General features: G+C 50.0%; 1 protein-coding gene across 1 annotated transcript in view; it reads right to left on the bottom strand.

Annotated features, from left to right (window-relative positions):
• Nucleotides 1-249: 249 nt before the first annotated feature.
• The window catches only part of LOC127036951 (deleted in malignant brain tumors 1 protein-like), a 42,357-nt gene continuing 24,706 nt past the window's right edge, over nucleotides 250-17,900 (bottom strand). The window contains exons 4-9 of the mRNA XM_050928237.1: nucleotides 11,803-12,132; nucleotides 8,588-8,917; nucleotides 7,541-7,870; nucleotides 2,112-2,441; nucleotides 471-800; nucleotides 250-341 (exon numbers count right to left, since the gene is read on the bottom strand). Of these exons, the coding sequence (XP_050784194.1) occupies nucleotides 250-341; nucleotides 471-800; nucleotides 2,112-2,441; nucleotides 7,541-7,870; nucleotides 8,588-8,917; nucleotides 11,803-12,132 (1,742 nt within the window). The remainder of the gene's footprint in view (nucleotides 342-470; nucleotides 801-2,111; nucleotides 2,442-7,540; nucleotides 7,871-8,587; nucleotides 8,918-11,802; nucleotides 12,133-17,900) is intronic.

Consider the following 17,900-nt stretch of genomic DNA (forward strand, 5'->3'; position numbering starts at 1 on the left):
GCGGATTTCTGCTGGGGGTGGGGCACCCATTTTTCTGGGGCCCCCAATTGGCTGGGACCCCTGGGTGCGGGCCCCAGAAGGCCCATTGGATAATCCACTACTGCCCATGGCTGACTCCCTCCTCTGCCCCACAGCCCCTATGGGGCCAATTCTGACCCCCACTCCACAGACCCACCTTGAGGTTACCTCTCTGCCCCATCCCACAGTCTCACACAGAGCTGACTCCAGACCCCACAGGCTCTCTGCCCCCTAGATCTGTGTTCTGGATTTGCCTGCAGGGATAACAGCCTCCAGCACCAGAGCCAGGGCTGGCAGGAGAGGGAGCCCCGTGGTGAAGAAGGCTGCTCAGAGAGCCAGGAGTGGTGCTTCAGGCTGAGCAAGGCTATGGAAACTGCTGGGACAACCAGGGTGTCACTCCCACCCACCCTGAATGCAGGAACATGGGCATGGCTACGACGCTGGTCACTCACCGGCCTGCCTGGCACACACCACGCTGGCCTCGGAGCCACGTCCACACAGCCTGGGACCCAGCCGGCTCAGCTGGCACTCACTGATGAGAGACTCCTGACCCGAGCAGCTCACACCCTCCAGCCAGACGTCGCCGGCCCCGTGGCCGAACTGAGCAAGCCCTGGGGCTGACAGCGCTGTGCCACAGCCCAGTTGCTTGCACACCACCCCTGCCTCTGGCAGGCCCCAGCCGGCATCACACACGGCACTCCAGGTGTTGTTAATCAGCACCTCCACTCGCCCAGAGCAGGGGCTTGGGCCACTCGTCAGCTGCAGCCTCAGCTGGCCCTGATCTGAAACACAAAGCACAGGGCATGAGAGGCTGTTCCCAGCCGCCAGGTGCCTGGATACACAGCACCGCATGTGGGGGGATAGGGGGTTCTGCACAGAGCAGAGAGGAGCCATTTTTATATCACCCCACCCCTGTGTGTGCACACACTCACAAACACACACACTGCACCCCCTACATGCAATGCCACAAAAGCAGACACACACATGCACAACCCCCATACGTCCCTGTGCACACCCACACATTGCCTCAAATACACACACTGCCACATGCACACACACTGCCAAATATGTATGCAAATATTCATAGACTGTCCCGTGCGCACCCCTTCACACACACACCTGCACAAACACTGCCTGTCATAAATATAAAGGAAAGAGTAGCATAAAATTCCTCCTGGGCAGCTATACTGAATCACTTCACCTGTAAGGGGTTAAGAAGCTCAAATAACCTTGTTGGCACCTGACCAGAAGGACCAATAAGTAAAGAAGATACTTTCAAATGGGGTGAAGGGTTGTTTGTGCTCTCTTTGTTTGTTCCCTCTCCAGATGGAGAGAGAGACCACGCAGGTACAACATCTGAAAACCTACCTGAAATGAACCATCTAAGATAACAAAAATTGTAAGTAAGGCAAGGAAATGCATTAGGTTATCTTTTGTTTTACCTTGTGAATATTCCCTATGCTAGGAGGTAGTTTTATTTCTGTTTTTGTAACTGTGAAGCTGAGTCCAGTGGGGAGTCCTCTGTGTTTTAAATTCTTTTATTACCCTGTAAAGTTATCTTCCATTCTGATTTGTAGGTGTGATTCTTTTACTTCTTTCTTTATAATAAAGTTCTTCTTTTAAGAACCTGATTGATTTTAGTGTTCTAAAGATAAAGGGTCTGGTCTGTGCTTAAACGGTATATCATTCTCAAGCCTCCCCAGGAAAGGGAGTGAAGGGGCTTGGAGGGATATTTGGGGGGAACAGGGATTCCAGGTGACCAGTCCCTGAATTTTTGGTTAAATCACTTGGTGGTGGCAGCAATACTGTCCAAGGACAAGGAAAGGAATGTGTGCCTTGGGGAAGTTTTTAACTTAAGCTGGTAGAATATAAGCTTAGAGGGTCTTTCACGTGGGTCCCCACATCTGTAGCCCAGAGTTCAGAGTGGGGAGGGAATCCTGACACTGCCAGAAACAGGTACAGAGACAACCACACACAAAACCCAAAATGCACATGCACACCAACACACCTAGGCTGACGCCCAGGTTTAGCACCCTCTGCAGAGCCCCCGCTCCACTTCCAGCAGCACAGGCTCCTGCCACCCTGTTTGTTACCTGAGCACACAACACTGGCATCTTCTCCGGGGTTACAGCCATGCTCTCCCCAAGGCTTAGCCCTGCATTCGGTGAGGGCAGCTTCTGCCCCTGTGCACTGAACCTCATCCAGCCACACACGGGCAGATCCTTCTCCAAACCGAGCCCCACGTGGTGCTGATAACGCCGTCCCACAGCCCAGCTGCCTGCACACAACTTCAGCCTCGGACAAGCCCCAGCTGCCATCACACACAGTTCCCCACTGCTGGTTGTGAAGCACCTCGACTCTCCCAGCACAGCGACTAGGGCCATTCACCAGTCGGAGCTGAGCCACTTCTGAGATGCTTGAGCCTGCAAACACCCAACAGAATAAACACTCAGGGAGGTTCCTGTGCATCTGATCTCTAGTGACACAGGAAAAGTAGCGCCTTGAGACACAGGACTGGCTGGAGAGGCAGGCTCTGGAAATTGACAGCAAGGGAACTGCCAGCTGTTGCTTGTTACTACTGTGTTCAGGGAAACAGGACTTTGTAAATAAACCAGATTACACCAAAGAAACGCTTGACTTGCGTAATCAGTTCCTCCTCTTCCCAGAAACACTCCTCAAGGCCCCACTATGACTAATGCAACAGTCAGGCAACGCTCCTCATTTAGGAAGACCAGAGTGCACACAGGGCAGGGGGGTGGAGCCTGACTTGCTTTACAGTTAGTGAGCACTCAGCAGAGTCGGGCATGGAAAGCGTAGGGAACACTGTTCCCGTTGAGCCATGGCAAGAAGGCAGGGTTGCCAACTTTCTAATCTCACAAGACTGAACTGCCCTGAAACAATTCCTAGAGCAGATGGTTTAGAAAAACGTTCAGTCTTGATTCAAAAATGGCCAGCGATGGAGAATCCATCACGATGCTTGGAAAATTGTTCCAGTGCTTAATTACTCTCACCATTACAAATGTATGCCTTATTTCCAGTCTGAATTTGTACTGCTTAAACTTCCAGCCATTGGATCGTACTATACCCTTCTCAGCTGGATAGTTTGTTTCCTATATAGGTACTTATAGCCTGTGATCAAGTCACCTGTGATGGAGTGAGGGAACCCCATCCAGTGTGGGGTGAGTGCACCCCATCCTCTGAGCCGCCCTCTGTCTCAGGGCGGTGAGGCCAAATGGCTAGAGCCAATATAATTGCCTTTGCCTCCAGGACTGTATAGCTTAGTGGTCAAAGTCAATTCGGCTGCCCTCACTCTCAGGGGTAGAAAACCTAATGGTAAGGATTGATACGGGTGCCCTCTCCCTCAGGGCTGTGTGGCCCAATGGCCAGAGTCAATAGAGTTGCCCTTATTCATGGGGGAGAGAGATGTTAGGCTTTGTGGCCAGAGCCAATGGGCCACCACCTGAGGCGAAGGGGTGGCTGGAGTAGGGGGACCTGTGCCCACCATGCTCCACTGGGTCCCAGCCCAGGGCCCTAACAGTGGTGGAGCACTCCGCCACTTAGTCAGCAGGGCTCCAACCGAAACACACCAACTTCCCACAGGAATATAGCTAGTACGCCCTGGGCTGCTTCCCACCAGGCTTCTCAGTGACTTGATGTTCAGCAGCAAGACCTGGACAGGACCCCTGCACCTGTACAGGTCAGAGATACACTGCAGTTTTAAGGCAGGTGACACTATAAACTTGCATCAGCACAGCTGCTGTCATAACACTTCTGATGAAGATGCTCTAAGCCAGGGGCTTTCAAACTTTTTTCATTTGTGGACCTTGAGATATTTCAAAAGCAGGTGGGGAGCTGTGTCCACGGGAGACGCTCTCCTGCCAGCATAGCACTTTCTACATGGGGAGTTGAGGTCAGTATAACTACGTCACTCAGGGGTGTGGATTTTTCACAGCCCTGAGCAACGTGGTTATACCGAAGTAATTGTGTAGCATAACCCTGGTCGTATCTCAGTGCCCGAGGACAGCATTCCAGCAGGTGGAGGAAAAGATGAGCTGGAAGGGAGCGTGCCAGACATGAGATGCCAGGAGACAGGAGAATGGAATGTCCGTGCAGGAAGGACAGAAGCTGCAGCAGCGGCTATATGACTGGAAAAAGCATCCTGGAAAAGAATCCCAAACTTACTCCTTTTTGGAGAGGACTTTACGTGGTCATTAAAAGCTGAACAACTATCCTTGCTGATACCAAAAGCAAGTGAATGCAGTTTACCTCAGCACATTGCCATCTTCTACAGACAGCCTGTCCACAACAGATAGGCCTCACCGAGAGGGCATGAACCCTGAACTCACTGATAATCTAGATCCAACTAAGACTGATGTCTCCATGAGTGAATACAGGACTCGAGCATGCAGAGTGACAAGGAAACCTGTGTGGATAGCAGAGTACCTGGGTTCCTAGGAGTTATTGTTTTAAATTCTCATTTAACTGGCAGGGGCGAGGGGAAAGCTCTAGCGATCAGTGCAGACAGCACCAATACCAACAGATGGGGCCGATGCTGAATCTTTATCTTAGTTTTAAGTTACAGAGAATGATTCAGAGAAGGAGCAAAGAAGCCCAGACAGAGCCAGAGAATCGCTGATCATGTGACCGTCTGAAAAATGCTAAGAGCTTTGGGGTCAGGATGGGCTGAAAGAGACTTTGAACTGTGAGCAATGAAACTCTCTCCTTTTGTTTGATTTCTGCTGTATTCAGCGAGACAGGACTTTGTACATGCTTTGTAAATAACCAGGACTGTGTTGCAGAAATCCAGCAATGTCAATAACTGTCTCCCTCCTCTTACTTGATATTCTCCCACTTATACATCGCAGGATCACGTCTGCCCACTTAGCTACAGAATCTTCAAGCTCTCCGTTGAACAGAAACAATCCACTTGACCCTTAAAATTAGCTAATGACGCAGATCAAAAAGGAGTAACTACAGTAAAAAGTAGTATTTGTAATGTATTGGGAACAAACAGAAATCTTAGGAATGGCCTAGATCCGATGCATGGCAGGGACGGCAAAATTGTCAATAAGGATGCAGAAAAGGCAGACATGGGAGATGAATATTCCTGTTTTGCCTTTGGGAAGAAGCAGGATTACAGGTTAGGTGGATAAATATAACAGTATTTATGCATTATATGTAAGCACAATCTGAATGAGGCAAAGGACACTTGCCCAACATACTCTGGGGTGGGTGTTTACTCGTGGTCATATGCTTGCAAATGGTGGTTATGGTGTTTTCCCAAATTAACACGGGTTCCTTTTGCCTTTTTATTAGATATTTTCTTTGCTATAGGCAGAGTCAATGCTTGCAAGTTGGCAAATATTGCCTTTGCGAGGTGCCCAGGGTGATGTTTAATTTTCCCCAATCGGTGTGGGCTTGAGCCAGTTCTGTTTTCTTTTGTTTTGTATTGTGTTTCTTCTGTTTTGTATGGACCCTGACCCTTGCTGCCAGCTCCACCTGCCAGAAGGTTGCACATACTTAGACTCTTTAAGAAGTTAGACATTCTGATAAGAAACATTAACACTGTTCAGAACCAACATAGCCCAGATCCAATGGATTAAAAAGTGGCCAACGGACAGCAAAAATAATTGAAAATAATTTCTATAAACCCATGTTCAATTACATTACCCTTCTTTAATTCTTTATTGATCGACTCCTATATCAGTCACTCCATTGTCTTGCCTGGGGTTAATGTCAGGCTGACAGACCTGTAATTAGCTGTAATTAGCTGAGTTATCCCTTTTACCCTTGTTAAAAACTGGCACAACATTAGCCTTCTTCCAGGCTGCTAGGACTTTCCTAGCACTCCAAGAGTTATTGAAAATCAACATTAACGGTCCAGCATGCTCCTTACACATCTGCTTTAAAATCCTTGGATGCAAGTTATCTGGACCTGCTGATTTTAAAGGATCTAACTTCCACAGCTTTTGTTTAACATCCTCCTGATACACTAGAGGAATGAACAGAGTGTTATCATCACCATAGGGTGAGACTATATGATCTGTTTTTCCCAAATACAAAACAGAAATATTTATTGAACACTTCTGCTCTTCCTGCATTATTATTGATATTTCTACCATTTCCATCTAAGCATGGACCGATATCATTGTCAGGATACTTTTGGGTCTTAATATAATTTAAAAACTCCTTCTTGTTGCCATTAACTTTGCTGGCCATAGAGTTCTTATTGTGTCCCTTTGCTTCCCTTATCAATTTTCTAAAAACTAGAACAATCAAGCAGAGATGAAGGCCTCTCACCACAGCACACATACCCATCTCTGCAGTAGAGACCCATAGCAAAGTGCTGAGGCATTGGGGTCAGCACTAACTTAGAGTATGTCTACACTACCCGCCAGATCTGCGGGTAGCGATTGGTTTATCGGGGATCGATCTATCACGTCTCATCTAGACGTGATAGAAGGATCCCCGAACATGCTCCCGTTGACTTCGGAATTCCACCAGGGCAAGTAGTGGTAGCGAAGTCGACAGGGGGAGCCACAGACATCAATCCCGTGCCATGAGGACGAGAAGTAAGTCAAAATAAGAAACATCGATTTCAGCTATGCTATTCCTGTAGCTGAAGTTGCATATCTTACATCGACCTCGCCCCCTAGTGTAGACCAGGCCTTAGACAGGAAAACATGCTCTGTTGAGCTTATCAACAGGCTCTCTGCAGCATCAACAGTGTAATGTGTGCTCAGGTAACTCCAACCTCCAACACTGGCATCTTCCGCATAATTGTAGTTATGGTCTCCCTAAGGTCTAGCCCTGCATTTGGAGACAGAAGCTTCTGCCCCTCTGCAGTTAACATCAACCAGCCAGGGATGGTCAGATCCTTGTCAAACCAAGCCCCATGTGGCACTGATAACACCGTCCCACAGCCAAGCACACAACTCAAGAATCATGTAAGTCCCAGCTGCCATCACACCCAGTACCCCACTACTGGTTATGAAACACCTCAACTCTCCCAGCGCAGCGATTGTGGCCATTCACTTGCTGGAGCAAAGATACTTCTGAGATGCCTGAGCCTTCAAACACCCAAGGAAATAAACACTCAGGGAAGTTCCTCTGCCTCTGGTTGCTACAGATGCTGGGGAACATAGCACCTTCCAATGAGGGATCTGAATGGGTTCCACACACAGCAACTGCCTGTCCTCGGCTGAATCACCACCACTGACATCCAGCTCTCATGGTGGTCCCTGAGCTGCTCCCTGCAGCACATGACGTTAGCACCGCACTGGACTATTGGGATCTGCACTGACTGTGAGGGTAGAGTGCCCCTACTGAACCTCCATGCCACTCCCTGCATCTCAGGGACGTAGAAGCGTGCAGGGGATATGAGATCAGCACAAACACCATGGGAAGAGCACCATCTTGGGGAATTAGGATCAGCGCTGGCTCAGACAGGAGAGCTGGGTCTGTGCTGAAAGATTCCCAGCCCGATCCCTGTGCCAGCCACAGTAACATCATGGAGGGTTACCTGAGCACACAACACCGGCATCTTCTCCATGGTTACAGTTATTGTCTCCCCAAGGCCGAGTCCTGCAACTGGAGAGGGCAGATTCTGTCCCTGTGCAGTGAACGTCATCCAGCCAGATTCGGTCTGACCCTGGCCCAAATCGAGCTCCACCTGGGGCTGATAACACCGTCCCACAGCCCAGCTGCTTGCACACGACTCCAGCATCAGTTATGTCCCAGCCGTCATCACACACGGTTCCCCAGAGCTGGTTGTGAAGCACCTCGACCCTCCCAGCACAGCGACTCGGACCGTTCACCAGTCGGAGTGGAGTCAACTCTGGAATGTCTGAGTCTGCAAATGCCCCAAAGGAATAAACACTCAGGGAGATTCCTGTGCATCTGATCACTAGTGACCCTGGGGAATGTAGCGGCTCTCATTGAGAGGTCTGAAGAGCCTCTGCAACTGCCTGTTTACTCCCCACCACTGACATGCAGCCACCTCTGGAGTGGAACAGGGCAGCTGAGAAACCAGGCACAGAAACTCATGAGTGTAGGAGAGGAAGTGAGGAAGAACCTTGTCTCCAGTTACAGCAGTGGGGGATATTACAGGTTCAGGAGTAATTAGCTGAGTTGGAAATCACCTGGAGTGACGGGGATAGGAGCCTCACACTTCATAAAGGGGTCCCAGGTTTCTACTGCCCTTGAGCAGCTGCAGGCTCCATTCGACCCTAAATCCCACAAATGGGATCTTCGTTACCCAGCGCCCCATTGTGCTGTAGTGAGACAGGGAGATCAGGGTGATCAGCGACGTGGAGGGTCTCTCACTGAGGCGCATGTACTGCTCCCTGCAGCGCAGGCCCTAAGTGCTGTGCTGGGGCACTGGGGCCAGCACTGACTGCGAGGGGAGAACACCCCCTACTGAGCCCCCATCCCGCTCCCTGCAGCACAGGCATGGAGAACTGTGGAGGGGAAATGGGGTTAGCACTGACTTATGAGAGCTGGGTCTCTGCCAAAAGCTTCCCAGCCCAATCCCTGCACCACCCACAGTGACATGATGGATGCAAGTTACCTGAGCACACAACACCGGCATCTTCTCCATGGTTACAGTTATTCTCTCCCCAAGGCCGAGCCCTGCAATCAGAGAGGGCAACTTCTGTCCCTGTGCAGTGAACATCATCCAGCCAGATATGGTCTGATCCTGGCCCAAACTGAGCTCCACCTGGGGCTGATAGCGCTGTCCCACAGCCCAGCTGCCTGCACACGACTCCAGCATGAGTTATGTCCCAGCTGTCATCACACACGGTTCCCCACTGACGGTTGTGAAGCACCTCGACTCTCCCAGCACAGGGACTTGGGCCGTTCACCAATCGGAGCTGAGCCACTTCTGAAACGCCTGAGTCTGCAAAGCCCCAAGGGAATAAACACTCAGGGAGGTTCCTGTGCATCTGATCACTAGCGATGCTAGGGGACGTAGCACCTCCCAATGACGGGTCTGAATAACCTCTGCAACTGCCCGTTAGGGGTTCACTCCCCACTAGAGCTGTCAATTAATCACAGTTAACTCAGTCTCAGAGTAGCTGATCAGTCTGGAGTCTGGTGGCACTTTAAAGACTAACAGATTTATTTGGGCATAATTTTATTATGCCCAAATAAATCTGTCAGTCTTTAAGGTGCCACCAGACTCCTTGTTGTTTTTGTGGATACAGACTAACACAGCTACCCCATGATACCTGATCCATCTGGGTGCAGGGTCACATGCCCCCCATCCCCACCCCCGAGCTGCTGCTTGACTTATACATAGCATGTTCATTCCCCCCCCCCGCCACTGTCGGCAGTTACGGATTGTGTCTGGTGCTGGGCCTGTGTTTCTCCAGCAGTGAGGAAGTAAGTGAGTGTCAACACCAGAAACAGAAAAGCTAGAGGAGGTTCGAGGAAAATGTCATTCTCAGAAAGTGCGGAATACCTGAAATATTTTATTTCAAACTAGGGCTGTCGATTAATCGCAGATAACTCACGCGATCAACACAAAAAAGTTAATCACAATTTAAAAAATGAATCACAGTTTTAATCTGTAGTGGGGCGCTTGCCCCACTCCATGAGGAAAAGGTCTGGGATAGACCAGAGAGGCTGCACAAACCAGCAGCCAATCAGTGAAGGCCTGTGGAGAGCCAATCAGGGCCAAGGAAGAGGCAGTCAATCACGGTCAGGCTGAGTCTTATATAAATGCTGCCTAGCAAAGAAGAAGGCAGTCTCTCCCTGACTAGCAAGGGAGAAGGACTGGTGCCTGAGGAAAGGAGGTAGCACCTTAGAAGAGCAGTGCTGGGGAGGTTCCAGGAAGCAGAAGAGAGCTCTGATCTTGTTACCTTCCAGTCTGCAGCCCCTGCTAAAAAGGGTTGACAAGGTGCACAGGGCCAAAGAGGAAGTGGCCCAGGGAAGATAGGCGGACAAGAGGGAAGAGAAAGAGGGCAGAGAGAGGCTGCCACTAGAGGGTCCCTGGGTCAGGACCCAGGGTAACAAGTCGGCCTGGGTCCCTCCCTTGCACTGCACCTGGCCATGGAGGACTGTGGAGACAGACTGCAACTTGCCCCTGAGGTGAGAGGCTAGACTTTGGGGTTGTGGTTGGCCACTGAAGGAAGTGCACGGCTGTCGTTAACCCCACACACACACACAATCCCCTGGAAGGGGGTGAGAGTGGAGTAGTGGCCACTGCCAGAGGGCAGTGTCCTAAAGAGGACACCACTTAGCGGGAAGCAACGTGGTTCCCAAACCAGCAGAGCAGACAACGGGTGAGACACCACACACAGAGGGCACTTGGTAGCTGACAAGAGCTAATCCCTAGAGCAACCAGCAGGAGGTGCCAGTGGTGGTGAGTCCTGACCCCATCACATAATTGCACTGTTAAACAATAGAATTCCAATTGAAATTTATTAAATATTTTGGATGTTTTTCTACATTTTCCAGCATATTGATTTCAATTACAACACAGAATACAAAGTGTACAGTGCTCACTTTTTATTATTATTTTGGTTTACAAATATCTGCACTGTAAACATGATAAAAGAAATCGTATTTTTCAATTCACCTCATAAAAGTACTGTAGTGCAATCTCTTTCCTGTGTAAGTGCAAAATACAAATATAGATTTTGTTTTTCTTGCATAACTGCATTTAACAATGTAAAACTTAGAGCCTTCATGCCCACTCACTCCTACTTCTTGTTCAGCCAATCGCTCAGACAAACAAGTTTGTTTACATAAATGGGATTTAATGCTGCCTGTTTCTTATTTACAATGTCCCCAGAAAGTTAGAACAGGCGTTGGCATGGCACTTTTGCAGCTGGTATAGGAAGTTATTTACATGCTGGATACGCTAACCATTCATATGCCCCCTCATGCTTCGGACATCATGGTGATAATGTGTTAATTTGTGACTGAAATCCTTGGGGGAGAATTGTGTATCTCCTGTTATGTATTGTGTATTGTAATTGAATTCAATATATTTGAAAATGGAGAAAACATCCCCCCAAAATTAAAATAAATGGTAGTCTATTATTGTGCAAAGGTGCGATTAATTGCATGATTAATCACAATACATTTTTTTTTTCACTTAACAGCCCTGCTCCCCACTACTGCCATGCAGCCGCTTCTGGGGTGGAACAGGGCAGCTGAGAAATCAGACACAGAAACTCATGGGCTGTGTAGGAGAAGAAATGAGGAAGAAACCTATCTCCAGTCACAGCAGAGGATATTACAGGTTCAGAGGTAGCTGAGATGGAAATTACCCAGAGTGGCAGGGGTAGGAAACCCACATGAAGGGACCCCTGAGTGTCTTCAGGCTCCATTTGATCCCAAATCCCACAAATGGGATCTACGGTTGCACAGAGCCCCATTGTGCTGTAGCAGGGCAGGGCAATCAGAGCAATCAGCGACGTGGAGGGTCTCTCGCTGAGGCGCACATACTGCTCCCTGCAGGGCAGGCCCTAAGTGCTGTGCTGGGGCACTGCACTCAGCACTGACTGCGAGGGGAGAGTGCCCCCTACTGATCCCTCATTCTGCTCCCTGCAGCCGAGGCCTGTAGAACTGTGTAGGGGAAATGGGGTCAGCACTGATACCATGGGAAGAGCGACACTTATTGTGACCCCGAACCGGCTCCCTGCAGTACAAGCCCTTAGAACCATGCTGGGGCACTGGGGTCAGTGCTGAGTCAGACAGGAGAGCTGGGTCTGTGCTGAAAGCTTCCCACCCAATCCCTGCACCACCCACAGTGACGTGATGGATGCAAGTTACCTGAGCACTCGACACTGGCATCTTCTCCATGGGTACAATTATTCTCTCCCCAAGGCTGAGCCCTGCAATCGGAGAGGGCAACTTCTGTCCCTGCGCAGTTGACATTATTCAGCCAAATATGGTCAGATCCTTGTCCAAACTGAGCCCTAGTGGGGGCTGATAACGCTGTCCCACAGCTCAGCTGCCTGCACACAACTCCAGCATCCTGTAAGTCCCAGCTGTCATCACACACGGTTCCCCACTGCTGGTTGTGAAACACCTCGACTCTCCCAGCGCAGCGATGCGAACCGTTCACGAGTTGCAGCGGAGTCATTTCTGAGATGCCGGACTCTGCAAACACCCAAGAGAATAAACACTCAGGGAGGTTCCTGGACCTTTGATCTCTTCTGTCTCTGGGGAATGTAGTGCCTCCCGCTGACGGGTCTGACCAGTCTCTGCACAGAGGCACTGCCTGTCAAGGGCTCCCCACCACTGACCAGGTTAATCACTTGGGCAACGTTGAAGTTTGTTAACTCCCCTCCCAGCCAGCTCTCACCTAGTTAGGCAGACTGGATGGCAGTCTGTCCTACTGCTCCCACTACAGCACTTAAAAAGATCACCCCCCGCACTGCTGATAGGAACCTCCTGGGGAGCAGATTTACACCCTTACACCTGGCGCTGGTATTCGCTTTAGTGTGAATCTGTGCAGTGCTGTGGGGCAGACGCTGACATAAGCATCTTGGTGATTGGGAACTGAACACAGTCACCCGTGTCATTAGTGGTTGCCTTAGCCTGACATCAGCATCGAATTTACATGTGTTGACTCCATAGCTCCCTGAAAATGTCACCCAAAGTCCATCCCCCTTAGAACTGCCTGGAGCACAGGGACGCCTGGCAGGAACCTGCTGTGCACCAGGCTGACAATGGTTCCGACCAGTGCAGAGGCAATGCACACTTCCTACAAGCAGATCGGCCCCCTCCTGAAGCAAACACCTGTTCCTGCGGTTCCTGCTGACTTGTCACGACTCACTTTGTAACATCGTTTTGTGGCAGCCATTGCTGCCCTCGTGTCTAGTGCTGCCAGCCCAGTACCAGTCTTAGATGAATGATGGCAGAGCTGGGCTGACAGCTGTGTCCTCATACAGGGGCAGCAACTCAGAGATACAGAGACTGGCTTGTTGATGAATTTCAGAAGCCCTAACTTGTACTGGCCCATTTACAACCTAGGACGCAGATTCTGGGCTAGGCTTAATGGGCCCCTTAATGGACTGGCCAGAGGCACTGCTGCAATGCAGAGATTTGGCTGAGCCCGATCTTCTCAGTGTGCCTGTGGGGCAGCAATACAGACAGTCACACGTGGTGGAGGAGAGCCACTTCCCAGCATACCGATAGGTGTTTTGCTCATGGTTTTACCTGTTTCCGGCATTAGTCATTAGGGCCAGCGCAACTGCAAATGGAGAGCACCCCTGAGGCAGGGCAGTCATCCTGCTCTGGCCCTGAAAGGGTTAAAAGCCAGCCCTTGGGGAGGGCTGGGGCTGAGAGCCAATAAGTACAGGCTGATTGGGAAGGCAGCCACAGCGGTGACAGCTGGCCCTATAAAAGGGCTGTGAGCTAGGAGCTGGGGCAGTCTCTCTCCAGCTTTGGAGAGAGAAGGACTGATAACTCAGGGAACAGAACAGAATAGAACAGAGCTGGGGAAAGGCAAGAGGAGCTGGGGAGCTCCAGCCTGGCAAATCCCCAGGCTTTGGGCATGTTTAAAGGCCAGAACAGGTACTGGGGTTGCAGAGGCTGCAGCCCGGAGTTAAACAGAGGTAGCTGGTCTAACCCTCTTGCCAATGGTGAGTGACCTTTTACAGACTGCGGTTTGCCCCAGTGAGCGGAGGCTAGATGATGACTGGCAGTAGCCACTGAGGAAGGTGGGTGTAAAGGGTGGGGGTTCCCCCGGGAGGGGATACCCAGTGTGTGGGGGTACTGGAGTGGGTAGAACCCCAGGGTATGGGACACCGGGGTCTGGTAGAGACACAGGAGCCTGAGGCAAGTGAGACATCGACCAACAGAGGGTGCTCCGAAGGCCGAAGGGCTAATTCCCAAGATGACCAGCAGGAGGCACCGTGCCGGGAGTCTACCTTCATTACAGCCCCCTACTGACACCCCCTACTTGCAGCACAGGCCCCCTAGCACCGCACTAGGGCATTGGGGCCAGCACTTACATCAAGAGGAGAGCGTGAGCATCCCCTACTGAGCCCCCACACTGCTCCCTGCAGCACAGGCCATAGAACCACACAGGGGAATTAGGGTCAGCACAGACTGAGAGAAGAGTGCTCCCTACTGGAACCAACAGGCAGGGAGATAGATGAAAGTTACCTGAGCACACAACACTGGCATCTTCTCCATGGTTACAGTTATTGTCTCCCCAAGGCTGAGTCCTGCAATCAGAGAGGGCAGCTTCTGTCCCTGTGCAGTGAATGTCATCCAGCCAGATACGGTCTGATCCTCGCCCAAATCGAGCTCTCCCGGGGGCTGATAATGCCGTGCCACAGCCCAGCTGCCTGCACACAACTCCAGCATGAGTTATGTCCCAGTTGTCATCACACACAGTTCCCCACTGCTGGTTGTGAAGGACCTCGACTCTCCCAGCGCAGCGACTTGGGCCATTCATCAGTCGGAGCTGAGCCACTTCGGAGATGCCAGAGGCTGGAAACACCCCAAGGGAATGAACACTCAGGGAGGTTCCTGTGCATCTGATCATGAGTGATTCTGGGGAACATAGCACCTCTCACTGATGGGTCTGAACAGTCTTTGCAACAGCCTGTTAGGGGTTCACTCCCTGTCAATTTATCGCAGTTAACTCACGCAATTAATTCAAAAAATTAATTGTGATAAAAAAATTAATCACCATTAAACGCAGTTTTAATCACACTGTTAAAAAATAGAATACCAATTGAAATATAGTAAATGTTTTGGATGTTTTTCTATGTTTCCAAATATATTGATTTCAGCTACAACACAGAATACAATGTGTACAGTTCTCCCTTTATATTATTACAGTCAAGGCTGTTTTATCCGGCATTAAATGCCAGTTAACTAAGAGGGAGGGAGTGCGGAGCTGGCGGTTGGGGCGCGGGAAGGGGTGTGTATCACGGGCTTTGGGAGACAGTTTGGGTGCAGGAGAGAGCTTGGGGCAGGCAGTTGGGGTGTGAGATGGAGTGCGGGGTGCTGGATCTGGGGGACACTCACCTCTGGCAGCTCCCTGGAAGCAGCAACTTGTCCCAGCTGTTCCCAGATGGAGGTGCAGCAGGCAGCTTGGCGCACTCCCTCCACCCGCAGGCACTGCCCTCGCAGCTCCCATTGGCCATGGTTCCCAGCCAATGGGAGCTGTGCAGCTGGCACTGGGTGGGGGCAGCACGCAGAGCCGCCTGACGCACCTCCTCCACTTAGGAGTAGCTGGAGCCCGGGACAGGTCACCACTTGTGGTGAGCCATTCGAGGTGAGTGGCCCCTGGATCCAACACCCTGCACCCCCTCCCGTGTACTAAGCACCCTCCTACACTCAAAGTCCCTCCCAGAGCCCTTGCTCTGCACCCCCTTCTGTGCCCCAACCTCCTGCCAGCCCCGTGCCAACCGGACTATGAACTGGCATTTTAATGAAGATCAGAAATGCTGATTTATAGAGCTTTCCAGTTGGTGTAGTGTCAGATAAAACAGCTTTTACTTATTTTGGATTACAAATATTAGCACTGTAAAATGGTAAAAGAAATAGTATTTTTCAGTTCACCTCATACATGTACTGTAGTGCAATCTCTTTATTGTGAAAGTGAAACTTACAAATGTAGATTATATTATTTTTTGTTAAATAACTGCACACTTACTTCTTGTTCAGCCAATCTCTGAGACAAACAAGTTTGTTTACATATACGAGAGATAATGCTGCCTGCTTCTTATTTGCAATGTCACCCGAAAGTTAGAAGATGCGTTCACTTGGCACTTTTTCAGGTGGCATTGCAAGGTATTTATGTGCCGCACATGCTAAATATTCATATGCCCTGTAGTGGGGCAGCTGCCCCACTTCCTGAGGATTTAGGCTGCAGCAGGCCAGTGCGTCTGCGCAGGCGGGAAGCCAATCAGCGAAGGACTTATTGGGAGACAATCAGGGCCCAGATTGGAGGCAGCCAATCAGGGCCAGGCTCAGCCCTATAAAAAAGCTGCTCAGGGAGAGGAGAGGCATTCTGTCCCAGGCCTTCCGAGAGGGGAAGGTCTGTTTCCAGAACCGAGAGACTAGCACCAAGGACAGCACAGTGCTGGGCAGGCCCTGGGGAACAGAACGGAACTCCAGTCTGGTGTCTGCTAGGCTGCAGGCCCTGAGGGGAAGGGCCTAGCTGGTGCGAGGGGCCGAAGGGGAAATGGCCCAGGGACATGGAGAGATGGAGGGCGAGAAGGAGGGCAGGATGGCTGCCACTAGAGGGTCCATGGGTTGGGACCCAGAGTAGTGGGCGGGCCTTGGTCCCCCCTTCCCCCTTGCCTTACCCCCCGCTGACGAGAGTGGCCATCTAGGGCTGCACCAACACCCTGCCAAGAGGGGTGTGACTTTGGGGTGCAGTTGCCCACATTGGCCAGGGTGCAGAGAGACAGCTGATTGACTCCCCGCCCCCAGCTGAGGATGGATTAAGGGGACTGCTGGAGGGCAGTGCCTCGAAGAGGATGCTACAAAATTGGGAGCACCATGGGTCCAGACAAGCAAACTGTGGGCCAGACGATGCATGGGACACCACTGGGAGGGGGCGCTCTACTGGACTGAGCTAATTCCCGGAGTCACCAGTGGGAGGCACTGTGGTGGTGAGTCCCAACACTGTTACAGGCCCCTTCGTGCTTCGGCCACCATTCCAGACAACATGCTTCCATGCCGATGAAGCATGTTGATGAAGCACTGGAATGGGTTACCTAGGGAGGTGGTGGAATCTCCATCCTTAAAGGTTTTTAATGCCTGGCTTGACAAAACCTTGGCTGGGATGATTTGGTTGATCCTGCTTTGAGTAGGGGATTGGACTAGATGACCTCCTGATGTCTCTTCCACACCTAATATTCTATGATTCTATGATGCTCATTTAAAAAAGTAATGTGTTCATTTAATTTGTAACTGAAATCCTTGTGGGGCAAATTGTGTATTTCCTGCTATGTATTTTACCTGCCTTCTGCCATATCTTTCATGTTACAGTAGTCTCAGATGATTACCCAACACATGTTGTTCTTTTTAAGAACACTTTCACTGCAGTTTCGCAAAACACAAAGAAGGTACCAATGAGAAATCTCTAAAGCTAGCCATAGCACTCGACCCAAGGTTTAAGAATCTGAAGTGCCTTCCAAAATCTGAGAGGGATGAGGTGTGGAGCAGGCTTTCAGAAGTCTTAAAAGAGCAACAGTCCAATGCGGAAACTACAGCACCTGAACCACCAAAAAAGAAAATCAACCTTCTGCTGGTGGCATCCGACTCAGATGATGAAAACAAACATTTGTCGGTCTGCACTGCTTTAGATTGTTATCGAGCAGAAACCATCATCAGCATGGACACATGTCCTCTGGAATAGTGGTCAAAGCATGAAGGGACATAGGAATTTTTAGTAAATTTGGCACATAAATATTTTGTAACACTGGCTACAACAGTGCCATGTAAATGCCTGTTCTCACTTTCAGGTAACATTGTAAACAAGAAGCAAGCAGCATTATCTCCTGCAAATGGAAACAAACTTGTCTCTCTGAGCGTTTAGCTGAACGAGATATAGGACTGAGTGGACTTGTAGGATCTAAAATTTTACATTCTTTTATTATTGATTGAGGTTATTATTTGTAAATAATTCTACATTTGTAAGTTCAAATTTCAGGATGAAGAGCTGGCACTATAGTACTTGCATGAGGTGAATTGAAAATACCGTTTCTTTTGGTTCTTTTTTACAGTACAAACATTTGTACTTAAATATAAAGTGAGCACTGTACACTTTTGAATTCTAAGTTGTAATTGAAATCAAAGTAGAAAATGTAGAAAACATCCCAAAAAAATTGAAATAACAGTTTTCCGTTATTGTGTAATGGAGCAGTTAACGGTGTGATTAATCTTTAATCTCACAA

The sequence above is a fragment of the Gopherus flavomarginatus genome, chromosome 18 (genome assembly GCF_025201925.1).
Source record: "Gopherus flavomarginatus isolate rGopFla2 chromosome 18, rGopFla2.mat.asm, whole genome shotgun sequence".
NCBI lineage: Eukaryota > Metazoa > Chordata > Testudines > Testudinidae > Gopherus > Gopherus flavomarginatus.